The 17,904-nt window shown below is 42.5% G+C and overlaps 1 protein-coding gene across 1 annotated transcript in view; it reads left to right on the top strand.

The window, feature by feature from the left end:
* Nucleotides 1–17,904, top strand: part of CSMD2 (CUB and Sushi multiple domains 2) — a 628,049-nt gene that overhangs the window by 192,922 nt on the left and 417,223 nt on the right. The window contains exon 4 of the mRNA XM_056122939.1: nt 17,175–17,369. Within this exon, the coding sequence (XP_055978914.1) occupies nt 17,175–17,369 (195 nt within the window). The remainder of the gene's footprint in view (nt 1–17,174; nt 17,370–17,904) is intronic.

Below are 17,904 nucleotides of genomic sequence, written 5' to 3'. Positions count from 1 at the left end.
TCCCCTGCCTGTCTTCTCCCTGTCTCCCTTCCTGCCCTGTGTCTAGGACCCTCATCAGGGCAGCCCGCTCTCCCCCCTCTCCAGTCTGACTGCTCTTTCCTCAGTTTGTCTTGTATAGAGAAGAGAGATTCCTGAAATAAAACTCCTGAGATAAGTTCCTATCTGAAAAATATGCCAGGTCAGCATGACCAAACTGTGGTCCATAAGCTAACTGCCTGCTTTATAAATAAAGTTTTATTTATACATAATACATATATTATCTGCCTCTACTTTTATGCTAGAGGGGAAATGTTGAATCCCAGGGCTAAAGCATGCATGACCTGGCCTACAAACCAAAATATGTTCTATCTGGTTCTTTACGGGCTGAAGCGATAGCACAGTGGGTAGGGCATTTGCCTTGCATGCAGCCTACCGGGGGAACCAGGTTTGATTCCTCCGCCCCCTCTTGGAGAGCCCACCAAGCTACCAAGAGTATAGCACCTACACGGCAAAGCCTTGCAAGCTACCCATGATATATTCTATATGCCAAAAACAGTAACAAGTCTCACAATGCAAACGTTACTGGTGCCCACTCGAGCAAACCGATGAACAATGGGGATACAGTGCTACAGTACTGGTTCTTTACAGAAAAAGTTTGTTAACTCTGCATGAATAAGGAGATATGTATATCTATAATTTTTTGTGTATTTCAAGAATATGCATTTCATTCATTCAACCCAGTCCAACAGGGCACTCATTCCTTGCTAGGCATGAAATTAACACTAGAGATACAAAGAATACACCCTGTATTTCTGCAGTCAACACCAAGGGTGGGGAGCTTTTTTCCTGCTAAGAGACACATGGATATTTACCATATTTTTTGCAGGCCACATAAATCAGGCAGACAGGTCATGAACAGTCAACAAGAGGCATCAATGTCTGTCCTGTCATATACAGGCCTAGAACATAGGATTTCATGGGACTTTTCTGGCCCATGGGCTGGAACCTTCCCCACCCTTGACCTAAGTGAACAATTAGCGAAAGAATTGGCTCAGGCTTGGAGCCAGGGTGCTGTAACTTAATGGATGAATATATTTTAATGTTGTATGACAAGTGCAGGAGTTAAAGTGCAAGAAAACTCTGTCATACCTCTAGGAGTGGAATCCAAGAAATCAAATCACTTAATGCACAGGACTTGAAGATTACACAATGGTGCTCTCCAAACTCTGCGAGTCAAATGCCAAGGGCATTTTGCCCAAATTTGCATTCTACCAGGATGTATTCATGCGGGACTTCACAGTTTAAACAAGATATTATGGGCTCAAGAGCAAGAGACAGTCAAATGTAGCTTTGAAGGATAAGCACAAGTTTGCTAGAGAAAGAAATTCGATAGAAATGAAAAAGCTAGGTATTGTTGGGGGACAACAAAAATTATTGTTTATTGAGTAGGATGCTTGCAGATGAGCAAAGAGAGAAGAGCATTTCAGAGGAGGGGCCACAAAGTCAATTATATCAATAATTGTGATTTTTTAATTTTAGATAATTTATAATTAAAAAGGCCCTCCCGTTGATCATCGATTTGCTCAAGCGGGCCCAGTAATGTCTCCATTGGAGACTTTGTTGTTACTGTGTTTGGCATATCGAATACGTCATGGGGAGCTTGCCAGGCTCTGCCGTGCGGGCGAGATACTCTCGGTACATTGCTGGGCTCTCCGAGAGGGGCAGAGGAATCGAACTCGGGTCGGCCATGTTGGCTGCGTAGTGTATCATCTGATACATTAGCTCTTCTTCCTTCCTACTAGAAACTTTTTCTTAGTGGCATCTGAAATACTGTACTCTCTTGGTTCTCTTGCCTCACTCGCTGGCTGATTTTGCTCAGTTTTTTAGTCTGTTTAATCTGGAAAATGGACAAGCCTGTAATCTGTTTTCCTGTTTCCATAGGACTTAGTCTTTAGTCTCTGACTTTTTTATCTTTATTTTCCTCTGTGTGTAACTCTCATGTTCTTTAAACCTACCTTATAAGCGGATGCTCACATCTTATTTCATTTTGGTTTTTGGGCCACACCTAGTTGTTCTCAGGGCTTATTCTTGGCTCTGCACTCAGGGATCACTACTGGCAGACTCGGGACCATATGAGATGCCAGAGATTAAACCTGGGTCAGCTACATGCAAGGCAAGCACTGTGCCTGCTGGACTACCACTCTGGCCCTGATGCTCATATTTTAAACTCAGTTTTTACTACTTTGGGGATTATCACACACAAAGAGCTGGTTCACAAGCTCTGTGATACTACCTGGCCTATCTTCTAAAATCTCAAGAGTTGTAATAAGTTGTAATAAAATCTGAAGAGTTGTAGTTTCTTGTTGCTACATAATGGATCATCACCAGGTAATATAAAACACATTCATTATCTCACGGTTTTTCTGGCTCGGGAGTCCAGACCTGGTTTCTTTATGGGTCCAGCACTCTGCTAGTGCAGAGTGGTGCACAGAGTGGCTGGAGCAATAGTACAGCGGTTGGGCGTTTGCCTTGCATGCAGCTGGCCTGGCTGAACTGGTTTCAATTCCTCCGCCCCTCTCAGAGAGCCTGGCAAGCTACCGAGAGTATCTCGCCCGCATGGCAAAGTTAATTTATAATTAATCATAATTATTAATTAAATTAATTTTAAAATTAAATTATACAACAATGATTGTTGTTTGGATTAGCAATGATGAAGGGGACAAGAAATAGGGGACAGGAGAGAAGAGCAGGTAGAACATATCCACAGCGGTCAACACAGAAAGAAGGAAGTAATATGGGAGCAAGGACTTGACTGATCCCAACAGCAATAAGAAGGACCAAAGGGCTTTTTCTTTCCTTTTGTTTATTTTCACAAAATGTTCAAAGAGTTCTTTTTATTTTTTGCACAAGTCACATTAAAGATCAGATCTTTGGTGGACTGTGGTGGCAGGAAACTTACTTTGGCAGATGTGTGCCTGTTGGGGTGAAGGAGGCATGATCATGGTGAACTCGCCATTCTCAACACTGGCTCTGATGTCCATGGGGCAGTGTCCTGGAGAGGGAAGGCCAGTGGCAGGGAGATCAGAGTGCATGCAGCAATCCAGGGAGAGGATAAAGGTCTCCAAATTAGAAAGCAAGAGAGGGTGAGTATGATTTATGGAGGACAGGGAAGACATTTATGGAGACAGGGGAGACCAGGCTCGCCACTCCCAGAAGTCAACACCCAGACAGAAGAAAGGCCCAGGAGAAAAAACAGGTCACAGCTCAGAGAGAGAATGCAACTGGGCTAATGGCACAGCTTACATGAGTAGAATTCCTGTGGTTTGTTCTGCTCAGCTCTGCTTGGCAGGCACCTAAAGGCAAAACTTCTGTGATTCTGCTTCAGTAGTTTTGGAGACAGGGTCTGGGAATTGGTATCTTGATGAAATTCACACATATTCAAAACTGTCTGGGAATTCTGGCAAGATAGTAGAATGGTACAAAAATGAGACTCACCTTCTCCCCACATAGACAACAAAACATACGGCTCTACGACAGTTCTCAAAAAAGATGGCACTACTCGAGGAGCTGCATTTGCACAAGGAAAGGTGCTAGAAAACGTTCTTCATCTCATCAGCAACACTACCTGGCACCACTCCCCGAGAGGAGGGGGACCAACTGCAATTCAGAACCTCGCTAGGATAGGGCAGGGTTCAGACTCACATCAGGGACCTGGGGGGAAAGTCCCGGTATGATCTGGGGAGGGCTCCCCTAAAGAACAATGGCTGCTGGGGTGCAGAGATGCCAAGCTGCCCAAACAGCAGCCAGCAGCCTGAGGTCAGAAAGGGAAGAGGCCATTTGGCAAAAACTCAACCCTGGAGCAGGAGATTGGAACCTCCCACAGCCCTGTTTTCAGGGCTGTCAGGGGTAATGAGGCAGCCCCAATGACCCCCAATGTAGTGTCCCCCAAGGAAGTTACTTGTAGCTTGAGTCCCCACTCTTAGGAAGTGGGGAAGGCACTTAGAGCTTTCTTGGGGGGAACTTCTGGGGAGTTGAACGAGCCCCAGACCAAAGCCCCCCTTCTGGGAGCTCTTCTTCCCACTGGCTTCTGTTCTGTGAAGCCACTATCCTGTTTTGGCCCAGATCCAGCTGGATCTCCTTTTCCTGGGTGCTTGCTGCCTGACATCGGAAGATCTGTTTCATGGAAGTTTCCAGAAAAGAGCCAGGTCATGACTTCCTGAAAGGCTCTGTCTCTTGGGGACACAAACCTCAGGAAAATGTGGGCTTCAGGAATTGGGGAGCAAAAAAGAGAAGTCATTGTGGGCTGAAGACTGCCTGGAAAGCTCTGGCTGAGGGATTGGTCTAGAGGAGAGGGTTGTGGGGCTTCTCAGCTCTCGGGCCCTGGGAGCCCGAATGTTCTTTACTCTCTAGAAGTTCTCCATTTCCTGCTGCCCGCGCTCTTACCCAGTCTGACACTAGGGTTCCAGTTATCTGACAGGTCAACGGGGTGAGATAATAAAGCAATAGACACCCCCACACACACACCACCTTACCCCACCATCTTGGGCCAACTGAACTGGGATTTTTGTATCTAAAATGCTGTCATCTTAACATAAGGCCAGTGCATCTAATGGAAGAGAGAATGCCGCCTAGCTTAACCAATAGAAATTGACGTGCAGTTTCAAACAAATGAAGACACAGAGGAATCGAACACAAATTGTGGAACAGAACAAAACCCCAGGGAAAGACCTGAATGCAGCAAAAGTAGGTAACTGACCTGAAGAGTAATAGTCCTAATGGTGCTTATTGAAATAAGGACAGTAATCAATGAGCAGAATTACAAGTGCAAGCTTCAAACAGAAAGAATAGAGTTAAAGAACACAATAGGTGAACTAGAAAATACAATAGAGGACTCAACAGCAGACAAGCAGCAGCTGATAGAAACACCGAGTTGGATCATGGGACAGTGGGATAACTCGCAAACAGAGCTGCAGGAATACAAAATTTAAAGGTACAAAAACAGCCAAAGCATCTTATAGGAAGAATGATATTGAGACACACAGCATCTATATCAGAAGGTGGTGTAGGGGAAAAGGGAGCTCAGATAGAGAAAGCAGCATCAAATTAAGGGTGTTGGGAGGATCCTCCCAGGATGGGAGAAGCATGCTGAAAGTAGACTATAGACCAAACATGATTGCCACTCAATGCCTCTTTTGCAAACCACAACACCCAAAAGGAGAGAACAAAAGAGAATGCCCTGCCACAGAGGCAGAGTGGGATGGGGGGATGGGCGTTGGGAGGGATACTGGGACCCGTGGTGATGGAAAATGGGCACTGGTAGAGGGATGGGCACTGGATCATTGTATAACTGAAATCCAAGCACAGAAATTTGTAAGTCTACAACTGTACCTCATGGTGTTTCACTAATAAAAATTAAAAAATAAATAAAATGCAATTATGAAAGCTTTGTAACTATATTTTACGGTGATTCAATAAAAAATAAAATTAAAAAATAGAAAAAGAAGGTGGTGTAGGGAGTAGAAATCTTTATGAAAGAAAAAAAAAAACTGAGATTTTCCCCTAACTTGGGGAAGAAAACAACATCCTAGAGGGTCAACAAGTTCCAAACAAAATAAATCCAAACATATGCTTTGACATATTACAATTAAAGTGCCAGAAACTAAAAACAAGGAGAAGTTGCCAAATCCATCTAGAGAAAAATGAATCATATACAAGGGAACCCCAATCAGATTATCCCCAGATTTCTCAGAGGAAACCTTGCAGGCAAGAAATACTCCACCTTGCAAGATTATTCAAAATTGATGGAGGGATAAAAGATTTTATATACCAACAAATATTAAAGGAATTTATCACCACTAAACCAGTATTACAAGAAATATTAAAAAAAAAACTTCCTATAAAATAAAATGAAATCCCACCTGTAAACAGCAAGACAAAACAGATATACTGTGGGGGACTGAAGTAAAATGCAGACCATCAGGATGAGTTTGAGATCAATCGCCCAATAGGTTATTAGTATAGAATCTTAGGTAAACCTCATGTAACTTTAAAATAATAAATCCATAGAAGGAAGATAAAGAATTGGAAAGGGATTTTAAATATAACACAAAAGGAAGATGTCAAAACATAGGAAAGAGAGTGTGAGGAAAAACAAGAGAACAATGACAAACTATAAAAAGCACCCTAAAAATCCCACAAATAATGAATGGCAATAAGTGCTTATCTTCCAATAATTACTCTCAACATAATTGGTCTGAGTTTACCTGTTAAAAGGTATGAAAAGGCTGAATGGATTTGTAAAAGACTGCAAATCCAACTCTTTTTTCTTTAATGCCAACAGGAGAACTTCTCTAAGCTCTAAAGACAAACATAGGTTCCAAATGAAAGGCTAGAAGACATCATATAAGGAAATGTAATATAAAAGGGCAAGTTAGAACCATATTTCTATCAGATAAAACAGATTAGTTTAGAAAAGTAATGAGTCATGGATAGCCATTTAAAGTGATTAAGAGATTAATTCAATAAAAATATACCTGTGTGTATGTATACATCAAATTATAACACAAAATATACAAAGTAGTTATTAATAAAAGTAAAGAGTGAAATTGATAGTAGAGAATTTTGACTTCCTACTTCACAATCAAGCCTTTGCCCCTGAAGGCACCCAGCCTGTGTAGGTCTGAGGCGTGTGTGAGTTTCCTTATGGTCTAGAGAGTCCCAAATACTAAGGTTCTATTCCAAAACTTTAACCTACTACTTAGAACAATGGGCTGGAGTGATAGCACAGCTGGTAGGGCATTTGTTTTGCAGGTGGCTGACCTGAGTTCGAGTTCTTCGCCCCCTCTGAGAGCCCAGCAAGCTACCGAGAGTATGTCACTCTCAACGGCAAAGCCTGGCAAGCTCCCTGTGACATATTCAAAATGCCAAACACAGTAACAAGTCTCACAATGCAGACGTCACTGGGCCCACTCCAGCAAATCGATGAACAATGGGAGGACAGTGCTACAGTGCAGTGCTACTTCACAATCATGGACTGATCAACAGAATAACTAGATTAAATGGACTTAATAGACATTTTATAGAATATTTTACTCCCCAAACAGTAGAACTTATACTTTCCCAAATACATGTGGAACATTTTTAGGGACAGACCATACATTTGGATACAAACAACTTAATTAACATTTGAAGATAGAAATCACATGAGTATTTTTTTCTATGGAATAAGATCCTCAAAGACATGGTGAATAGCTTATCAACAACCATTGGGTCAACAATAAAATTAAAGCAAAATTTAAAAATACTTTGAAATTAAATGAAGGCACAAGTTATCAAATATATGAGATACAGAAACACAGAGTTGGTTCTTTGAAAAGATAAATTAAATTGAAAAGCTTTTAGCCAGACCCACAGAGAAAGGAAGAAAATCTAATAAACAGAACCAGAAATTAAAGAGAAGTAATTATAAGATAGTATAAAATACAAAGAATCATATATACATATATATTTATAACAAAAATATACCACGATAATAATCAAGAAGAAATAGATTAATGTTTAGAAAAAAAGGAGCCTGAAAGTTAGTAATGGGATATACATAACCTTTCAGTATCTGTATTGCAAATCATAATGCTCAAAGGAGAGAGAGAGACAGAGAGAGAGAGAGACAGAAGAGAGAGAGAGAGAGAGAGAGAGAGAGAGAGAGAGAGAAAGAGAGAGGAGGAGGAGGAAAGAGAAAAGTGCTTGCCATAGAGGCAGGTGGGGAGACACTGATGGTGGAAAAAATACACTGGTAAAGGGACAGGTGCTGGAACATTGTATGATTGAAACCCAGTCATGAACAACTTTGTAACTGTGTATGTCATAGTGATTCACTAATAATAATAATAAATACCATGATATAATTCAGAAAAATACAGCCTACCAAAAGTAGCCTGTACCTTCACAGTAAAAAAAATATTCACCCCAAATGATGTAAAATACAAATTGGTTTTACTTTGAACTCTAGGAAGTATTCAAATCTGAATATATGCCTGTTCTTCTCAAAAACTTCCAAAGAAAATGAAAGAAGAGGGAATACTTCCACACACATATTATGTGCCTGACATTACCTTGATACCAAAAACATATAAGATCTTCATTTAAAAAAAATGACTGTCATGAAATTTGCATATAGATGGATGGACATGGAGAATATCATGGTAAGTGAAATGAGTCAGGAGAGGGACAGACATAGAGTTGACCGCACTCATTTGTGGGATGTAAAATAGTATAGTATGAGAGACTAATACCCAAGGACAGTAGAAACAAGGGCAAGGAAGATTGGTCCACAGTTGGAAGCCTGCCTTAAGTGCTGGGGGAGAGGGCAGTATGGATAGAGAAGGGACGACTATGACAGTGATGGTTGGAGGGATCGCTCTGGATGGGAGATGTGTGCTGAAAGCGGGTAAAGGACCAAACATGATGGCCTCTCGGTATCTGTATTGCAAGCCATAATGCCCAAAAGTAGAGAGAGAGTAAGAAGAAAAGTGCCTCCCTTAGAGGCAGGCAGGGGGGTGGGTATAGGGTGGGGGTGGCAAGAGGGATACTGGGGACATTGGTGGTGATATTTGGTGGTACAGCCACCAAATGTACTCTGGTGGAGGAATGGGTGTTGGAACTTTGTATTACTTAAACCTGATCATGAAATCTTTGTAATTTTGTATCTCATGGTGATGCAATAAAATATTAAACATAAATAAAAAATTTTTAAAAATGACTGACCATTAACTCTAGTGAACATAGACACAAAACCTATCAACAAAATACTGGCAAATTGAATTGAAGAATATATTAAAGGCTCATAGATCACAGTGTGTGGGATTTATTCCAGAGATGCAAGGATGGTCCAACATGTGCAAATCAATTGGTATAATATGCTACAAACAACAAAGAGAAATAAAAATTCACATTATCCTATCAATAGATGCAGAAAAAGCATTTGACAAGTTTCAGTTCCCATTTATATCAAGCACTGAATATAATTGGAATAAAAGAAAAATATTCCAATATAGTAAATATTACATACCACAAACCTATAGCTACTATTATACTAAGTGATGAAAAGCTTTTCCTTTAAGATCAGTAACAAGACAAGGTTGTCTACTCATACCATTTATATTTAGTTTAGGATCAGAGGTCTTAAACAGAGCAATCAGACCACAAAAAATAAAATAAAGCAGTATTAGAAAAGAAATGAAACTCATTATTTGAAAGTAACATAGCATATACAGAATTCCTAAGGGCTCTGCTAGAAACCTACTAGAAATACTAAAGAGGAAATTAACACAGAAATTAAAAAATACTTGGAAAATAAAGTCACAAGTGCCAGATTACAAAATCAATATATAAAAATATGTTGCATTCCCTTAGCAAAAAACATGAGGAAAAGAAAATTATCCCACTTAAAACTTTCATTAAAATATATAGGAATAAAGTTTTAAAAGTTTGTGAAAAACTTCATGATGAAAGTATAATATACTGTTAAAGATATAGACCAAGATGTTAAGAAATGGAATAATAGTACATACTCATGCATGAGAAGAATTAATATAGTATAAAATGGCCATCTTACCAAAAAGATTATATAGATTCGATGCAATTTCTGTCAAAACTCCAGTGAAGTTTTTTTTAAGGAAATAGAACAAAAATAACGTTAAACTTTATATGAGCAACAGAAGATGCAGAGTAAGGAGTTCTGAGAAAAAAACAAAAATGGAAGTATCATGTTACCTTACTTCAGATTGTATTACAGTTATCATAATTAAAATAATATAATTTTGGAATAGAAAGACACACAGATCAAATAGAATCCAGAGGCCAGAAATGCTTACATGTATATATTAACTCTTAATCTATGACAAAGGAGTCATGACCATTAAATGGAGAAAAGAAAAATCTGTAAACAGTGTTGGAAGGACTGAACAGCCTCTGCAAAGGAATTAAACTGCATCATTTGTTTTTCTTGAGGTGAGTGTTTCCTGGCAGTGATAAGAGTGTATTTCTGGCTGTGCTCAGGAGTGACCCCAAAAGTGCTCAGGGGATCATATGTGGTTCTGGGGATTCAAACTCAGGTTGGCTGCATGCAAAGCAAGCACCTTACTTTCTGTGCTATATTTTATTTGTCCAAAAACTACATCACTTTTAACTCTGAGCACAAAAATAAATTTAAAATACATTAAAGACCTGGATAGCACAGCGGTAGGGCGTTCGCCTTGCACGCCTTGTACGATTCCTCCACCCCTCTCAGAGAGCCCGGCAAGCTACTGAGAGTATCTCGCCCACACGGCAGAGCCTGGAAAGCCACCCATGATGTATTCGATATGCCAAACACAGTAACAACAAAATCTCCAATGGAGACATTACTGGGCCCGCTCGAGCAAATCGAATCTATATACAGAGAGGAAAATGTTTGTTATATTTTTCATGAAGTCGACATTAGAGGCTTGACCCCGATGACAAAGGGAAATGAAATATTTATTTAAAAGTAAAACAATGGGGACCACATCAAGTAAAAAGAAATACTTGTGCACAATAAAATAAATTATCAACAGAATAAAGAGTTAGTTACTGAGTAGGAGAAGATCTTTCTGTATACCTTCTATATCTGGTAAGGGTTTGATCTAAGATATATGAAAATATTCATGCAACTTGAAAATATTCATGCAACTCAGCAACATAAAAAACAATCCAATTAAAAATGGGCAGAGGCAATTTGAGCAATAGTACAGCAGGTAGGGCATTAGCTTTGCATACGGCCAATCTGAGTTTGATCTCCAGCTTCTATATGGTTCTCGGACTCCACCAGGAGTGATCCCTGAGGATAGAATCAGGAGTAAGCCCTGAGCACCACCAGGTGTGACACAAAAACAAACAAACAAAAATGGGCAGAGTATCTTAATAGACATTCCTGTAAAGAAGACATACAAATGACCAACAGGCACCATTAAGATGTTCATTAGCATCGATTAGTAGAAAAATGCAAATCAAACCCAAAATGAGCTATTGTCTCACACCTGTGAGAATGGCTTTCACCAAACAGCCTACTAACAAGTTCTGGGAAAGATGTGGAGAAAAAACACACAGTTGGTCATTGAAAAACAACCATTGAAAAACAATACTGAACTTCCCCAAAATCTAAAATCAGGTGTCAGAGAGATAGTACAGAGGGCAATGCACATGGCCAACCCTGATTTGATCCTTGACAATCTTGATGGTTCTCTGTGTACTACCAGGAGTGATCCCTGAGCACGGAACTAGGAGTAAGTCCTGAGCACCATGGGGTGTGACCCTGAAACCAAAACCAAACAACTAGAAATAGAACTATCATATCATTGCAGAAATCCCACTTCTGGGTAATATCCAAGGATATGAAAACATTAACTCAAAGAATTAAGTGCTCACAATGTTTATTGTTCACAATAGCTAAAGTATGGAAACAACTTAAGTGCCCACTGATGATTAGATAAAGAAGACACTGTGGGCCAGAGAGCTAGTATGGTGGATAGGGCATTTGTCTTGAATATGCCCGAACTCAGTTCGATCCTTAGTGGTGCATGTGGTCTCTTGAGCACCTCCAAGAATGATCCCTGAGTACAGAGCTAGGATAAAGATGAATCGGGCCCAAAGTGTGGTGCGGAAGTGCCTGGCACAGAGCAGCTTAGCAGAGGAGAGCTTGTTATCCATGCCTTCCCTGAGAGTGCCCAAGTGAGTGAGACACACACACACACACACACACACACACACACACACACACAGAGGTCACACGCATACACAGTTTTGCAGCACTAGCTCCTCTTTCCATGCTGAGGACTGCAGAAAACAAAATCCTCCTTTCTGAATCCTGCTGTCTTGTATCAAGCGTCTGGCCATGGTGATGAAACAAGCTACAGGCTGGCAGATAAGAAATCAAAACATACGGAGGGTGCTTGTCCAGAGAGCTTCGATGACTCTTCATTATAATATGGAAACTAAAGTCTCAAATTAAAAATAAAGGGAGGCAGGATGTAGCTTCTGCTGCACTCAACTGCAAAGGAGATTCATTGTCATACAATCACGGAGAATATTATGTTGATTGGCAAGAGCTGGGCTTCAGAGAAGGGGCAAAATTCCCCACAGCTAATCTACAATGGAATTGTTCAATGTCAGGCTCAGCTTTAATAATATTGTTCTGGGTTGGGTTGGATGTAAATATCCCACTCTTCATTTTGTAAGCAATCAAAGGGAAGTTTTATAGATGGGAGAGCATGAACAGTTATAATATCTGTGCCAAAAACACACGGGCAAAATAAAAATCAAAGAATGCTGTGCCTTAGAAAGGCTCTGCTTTGTGCCTTATCTCTCATCTCCTATGCCTGTCCAGAGAGTTGTGTATTAGACATATTACAAAAGACTGTACTTTAAATGCTGCCCTTGACATTATTAAAAAGTATAGGACTGGCAGATCAAACTGGGACAAAGAAACAGCATATTAAATTTGGACAATCAGGTAATCAGCTACAGCATCTACAGTGATAAAATGAGTAAGGAATTTTTGTCTATTAAGCACCCACTGTGTGCTGAGTGCTTTGTCTCTGCCAGATGCCTTGTCAATTGCATTTCAATCAGGAGTAAGGAACAATGGAGCCAGGAAGACCGAGATTTACCACTTACCTCATGTAATTTTCTAGCTCTGTGACTTGAGCAAGTTCCTTAAGCATACTGTGCCTCAAATTTTTCATCTATAAAATTGTTTGGAGGATTGTTTTGAGGATTAGGTAAAATAAACTTGAGTAAGCTCAGTACCCAGGTCATACCAGACACTCAGTAATGAATATTATAAATCTAACAGTATTCAAATGGCATAATAGCCCTGTCAGAAGTTGAAATATATATATCATATGTATATGTTATATATGGTACATGTATTATACATGTGACGATTACCTTATTTGGAAATCAAGATTATGAAGTTAAGATGAGATATGTACTAATCCACTATGGCTATTGTCTTTATAAAAGTAAAGGCCCTCCCGTTGATCATTGATTTGCTCGAGCAGGCCCAGTAACGTCTCCACTGGAGACTTTGTTGTTACTGTGTCTGGCATATTGAATACTCTCGGTAGCTTGCCGGGCTCTCCGAGAGGGGCGGAGGAATCGAACTCGGGTCGGCCATGTTGGCTGCGTGCAAGGCACACACCCTACCCGCTGTGTCTTTATAAAAAGGTGAAATTCAGAACCAGACATAGAAAGAATACCTTATGGAGGTGAAGACACAGGGTAACGTAGCTACAAGTCATGCGGTTCCAGAGACAAAACCAGCAGAGGTGAGGGCAACACAGGAAATGTACCTAAGAACTGTCACTGATATGGTGGCACTGCTCACAGGTTAATAGGGAGATAATAAGTAGCTGTTGTAAACTACCCGGATTATAGAAAGTCGTGACAACACCCCCCAGGACACTTAAAAATATCCCCCACTGGTAGGAAAGGTATCTTCACTTTCAGATAAAGGACTGAAGTCCAGAGACGTAGAGCCTGGCACTCAAGACCACAGAGGAAGGAGCTGAGATTTGAAGCCAGGTTTGTCTGAACCCACCTCCTGCCCCATCTCCACTCACAGTGTGGCCTCTCATGAGTGAAACTCATGACAAGAAAGGAGGTGGGGTTGGAAATGAGCCCACATTTATCACACTCAAGTCCTAGGGGAGGTGCCAGGTCAGAGTGGCCTGATTATGAACAGCTCATTAAGTAAAGAGCAGTGAGCATTTGAGAGTGATTTTTTAAAAAAGAATCGACTTTTATTTATAGTGACGTTCCAGTCATTAATTTCAAAGGGAAAAAGCCCAAAGCAGAAGCAGGTTCATTAAAAATTTGACATTAGTAATTTAATTAAATTGGGTCTTTGCGTCTTGTTGCAGAAAATGAAACGTTAGTTCTACACCAGTTCTCAACCCATTTCCCCTGCCTGGCTCCCTCCCCTTACCTTAGCTGCTTTCTTCTCCAAATGTTTACCTGACCTGCCACTCCTACCTTCAGCACTCACAAACACACACATCACAGTCACTGCCTCCACAGAAGCGGCCGGGATTGTGGAGCACGAGGAATCCTGCAGCAGGAAATGCCAAGGAATCCAGCACTGAGGGATTGTGGGAACACTAAGGAAGTGAGCAAAGCATCATGGGAGCATCAAGGAAGCCAGTATTGTGGGACCATGGGAAATGCCAAGGAAGCGGAACTATGGGAACACCCAGGAAGAGTCAGCACTGTGGAATCACCAGAAATACCAGGAAACCGACACAAGGATCACACAAATGCTAGATTGGACTAATGGGCAGGGTGATGTTGGGACATTATTTCCTCTGTCAGAGGTACGATCTAGGCAAGGAAAACTCTTGACGACTTAAGGGAGCTCACAAAGACATGAGTGTCTTAAGGTAGGACCTGCTTTGTCTAGTCTGCTTTATTTTCAGTATAATAGAAACACAGTAAATTTCTGTTGTTTGGGAGGATTAATATTAGGACAAGTAACTACTATAAACATCTAACTAATGAACCCACAAATACACCTCTATAAGTAGCAGGCATTTTATGCGGTCCACAGGATAACCTGAATCAAACCAGGGCTTGTCCTCAGTGGAATGATCTTATCTATATTTCTTGAGCCAAGGATACATTATTATTGATAACCTCCTCAACTATTAGAACTATTTATCCTGCTTTTTTTCCTCAGCAGAGGAAACTAAACTTTCTAATGGTTACCTGACTCAAGGAAGTAGAGTATGACAATAACAGGACCCGATATCAGGTCCAGATCAAGATGGTGTGGATGCATCCACACCAAGTTCTCTCAGAAGGAGGGAATGTGGGAAGGGAAAGCCAATTCAGTAGTCCCCTAGATCATCAGAGCTGGTAGAAAGGGTCCCCGAAAGCAAGACATGTGCAGTAATTGGGTACTGGGAAGAAGAGCCCCCACAAGGGCATCAAGTTTATGCACAATTACTCTCATTTTCTGTAACACACTTTTTTACCTAGAAAATCTCGCTTATTTTTTTAAAGCTAGCATAAACGTCACCTCCTCCAGGAAGTCATTCCTGATTGTCTTCAATTCGGTTTGGTTTCCTGCCCATTCCTACTTGCATAAAATACAGCATAACTCAATGTTTTTATTGAGACTACATGGTTATAATCATGATAATATTAAAACTTTTGATATACAAAAATATTGCACTTTTACCCTCCTCTGGTGTCCTTACATCACTTCTAGTTCACTTTCTTCCACCTCCCCAAGAATCCCTTTCCACCCCCCACCCAAACTTGGAAACCTCAATTCTGTCCTCAGAATCCAAGGTCTGTTTTCTTTGGATACTGTTCTTTCCCTTGCTTTATTTCTTTACATAACATTATATGAGTGAGATCCAACATTTCTGCTCCCTTTGACTTCTTTTGCTTAGCATGAGATACCCTGTCATGTAGCAAAAAGGCAGGAGTTCATTTTTTTCTTAGAGCTGAGTAGTATTCCATTGTGTATACCTACCACAATTTCTTTATCCACTCTTCTGTCATTGGACATCTGGGTTGTTTTCAGATCTTCACTATTATAAATAGTACCCATTAAATGAAATAGGCACAAAAATATCTTTTTTAAATTGTTTCTGTGTCCTTGAGGTAGATGCAAAGGAGTGGAAATAACTGGGTCAGATGAAGTTGGATTTAATTTCTGAGACTCTCCATACTTTTTTCCTTAAATTATCAGTGGGATGACAGTTCCACCAAAGGTGAATGAGAGTGCCTTTCCTTTTTTTTTTTTGTAACCACACCCCCTACAATATTGGTTATTTCTAGGCTTTTTAGATAGACTGTTCTCACTGGTGTGAGGTGATGTCTCCTTGTCGTTTAGACCTGTATTTCCCAGATTAAGGATGATAAGTACCTTTATATATACCCAAAGACCCCTGGGTATATACTACTTTGGACAAACTTGCAGGCTATCGAATGTAGCCTGCCCACAGGGCAGAGTCTGGCAAACTCCCCGTGGTGTACCAAATATGCCAAATACCAGTAACAATGATGGGTCTCATTCTCCTAAAGAGCCGTGAATATAATCTCAGGGCTAGGATGAAAGAGACGTTACTGGGGCCTGCTCGAGGCAATCGACGATTAACAGGATGATGAAATGAAAATGAAATGAAAGACCCCTGGATAGATTGGGAGCACAGATAACTGTTGGTGCCGTACTCGCCCTGTGCCAAGTTCTGTCCTGAGCACTCTACAAACCTGAACTCACTGAATCCTCTAAGCCCAGTGAGGAAGGGACTGTTGTGATCCTGTCCTTCCAAATGAGGGAACTGAGTCACAGTGCCTGCAAGATGGGAAGTAAGCCATCAGGCAAGGTTGTGTACCAAGCTCTGTCACTCCAGCACCCTACAACCAGGTCTCTGGTGGACCTCACCGGGTGATGCAGTCTGGCTAGTAGTCTGGACATGGCTGTGACTCCTTGGCCCCATGCTCCCAGGAATTGCTCAAACAGATGAGGGCTGGGTGCGGTTGACCTACAAGGCAGGATCAGAGCCAGCTACAGGGTGTGGGAGGAGCCAGGTGCCCGAGAGCCACGCCCCTCCTTCCTGATTGGCGGCGGCTGGGTGCGGCCCCCCCCCCCCCCCCCCCCGTCAGGCTGCAAGTGTACTTGCTTTCTCTCCGGGCTCTGGTCACTCACTCACTGCCTCTTGCACTGTCCCCATGACCCCCCCCCCCCACCCCGTCCTCTTTAAGTGCTTTGTCTGATCAGAGTTCAGGTTCTCATCTCCTCCTGCCCAGCACTAATGACCCCTTGGACTCCCCCAAGCGCTGCCCTGGCAGACGCAGAAGGGAAACGTGGACTTGGGCTCTGTGGTCCCGTGGCCCTTTTGAGTGTCCACGGAGCTGGACAGAAGAGAGCCACTTCACTGGGCTTCTCTAACTACAGTGCTCGCGGAGCCCAGGCCAGGGCAGCTGAGAGTCCAGCAGTCTGATGGGTGGCGGGAGATGGACGGCAGCAGGTGGCCTCGTCGCCCCTCTCCCAAAAGGCCAGCCCCGGCCAGATGGGAGCCCAGAGGTCACTCGCGTAGGGATGCGCTGCTCCAAGGCAGGCGCCGTGGTCCTGGCCCGCTGACCCCGCGTCTCTCTCCTTCTCTCTGCAGTTCTCCCCAGTCACACGTGCGGGAACCCGGGGCGCCTGGCCAACGGCGTCCAGCAGGGGTCCACCTTCAACCTGGGCGACAAGGTGCGCTACAGCTGCAATCCGGGCTTCTTCCTGGAGGGCCACGCCGTGCTCACCTGCCACGGGGGCTCCGAGAACAGGGCCACGTGGGACTTCCCGCTGCCCTCCTGCCGAGGTAGGTGCCCAGAGAGGGGCGGCGGGGCGAGGGGAGGACGTGCCCAGAGCCCACAAGGGAGCCCTTGTCTGGCAGGGAAGCTGCCCCCTGCCGCTCCATGAGCTCTCCGCGGGTCCACAGCTCTTGGGCAACTCAACTTCACCTGACCTCCTGGGCCCTCACTTCCTACCTCCACCTCTCTCTGTCTACACACACTTATTTTTAGCTTGGCTGTCCTCACCCCCAGACCCTCTGTCTCAGAAGAAACATTGCTTTGCTTCCCATGGAAGACCTTCTCTTCGTGGGCACTTCACAGCCCACTTGCCCTGGCAAGCATTCTTCCTTCAAGCTGACCTTCGCTCCCTGTTTTACATTTTCCTCCTTAGCCTCCAAATAGGCTCAAACCCCCTTCATCCTAACACCTTCACGCCCCTCCCTCCCCTTAAAAATAGCCCCATTCTCTTCATGCTCTGACAGCCTCTCCCTCCCAGCTGAGGAGACCCCCTTCATCCCGGTTTCTCAGGACTTTCAGGGTTTTAGTTCTGGTCTCCCTGTA

The sequence above is a fragment of the Sorex fumeus genome, unplaced genomic scaffold, assembly GCF_029834395.1.
Source record: "Sorex fumeus unplaced genomic scaffold, SorFum_2.1 ptg000047l, whole genome shotgun sequence".
In the NCBI taxonomy this organism is placed as follows: domain Eukaryota; kingdom Metazoa; phylum Chordata; class Mammalia; order Eulipotyphla; family Soricidae; genus Sorex; species Sorex fumeus.
Note: the sequence above shows the minus strand (reverse complement) of the source record. Positions and strands in the feature narration are given on the sequence as shown.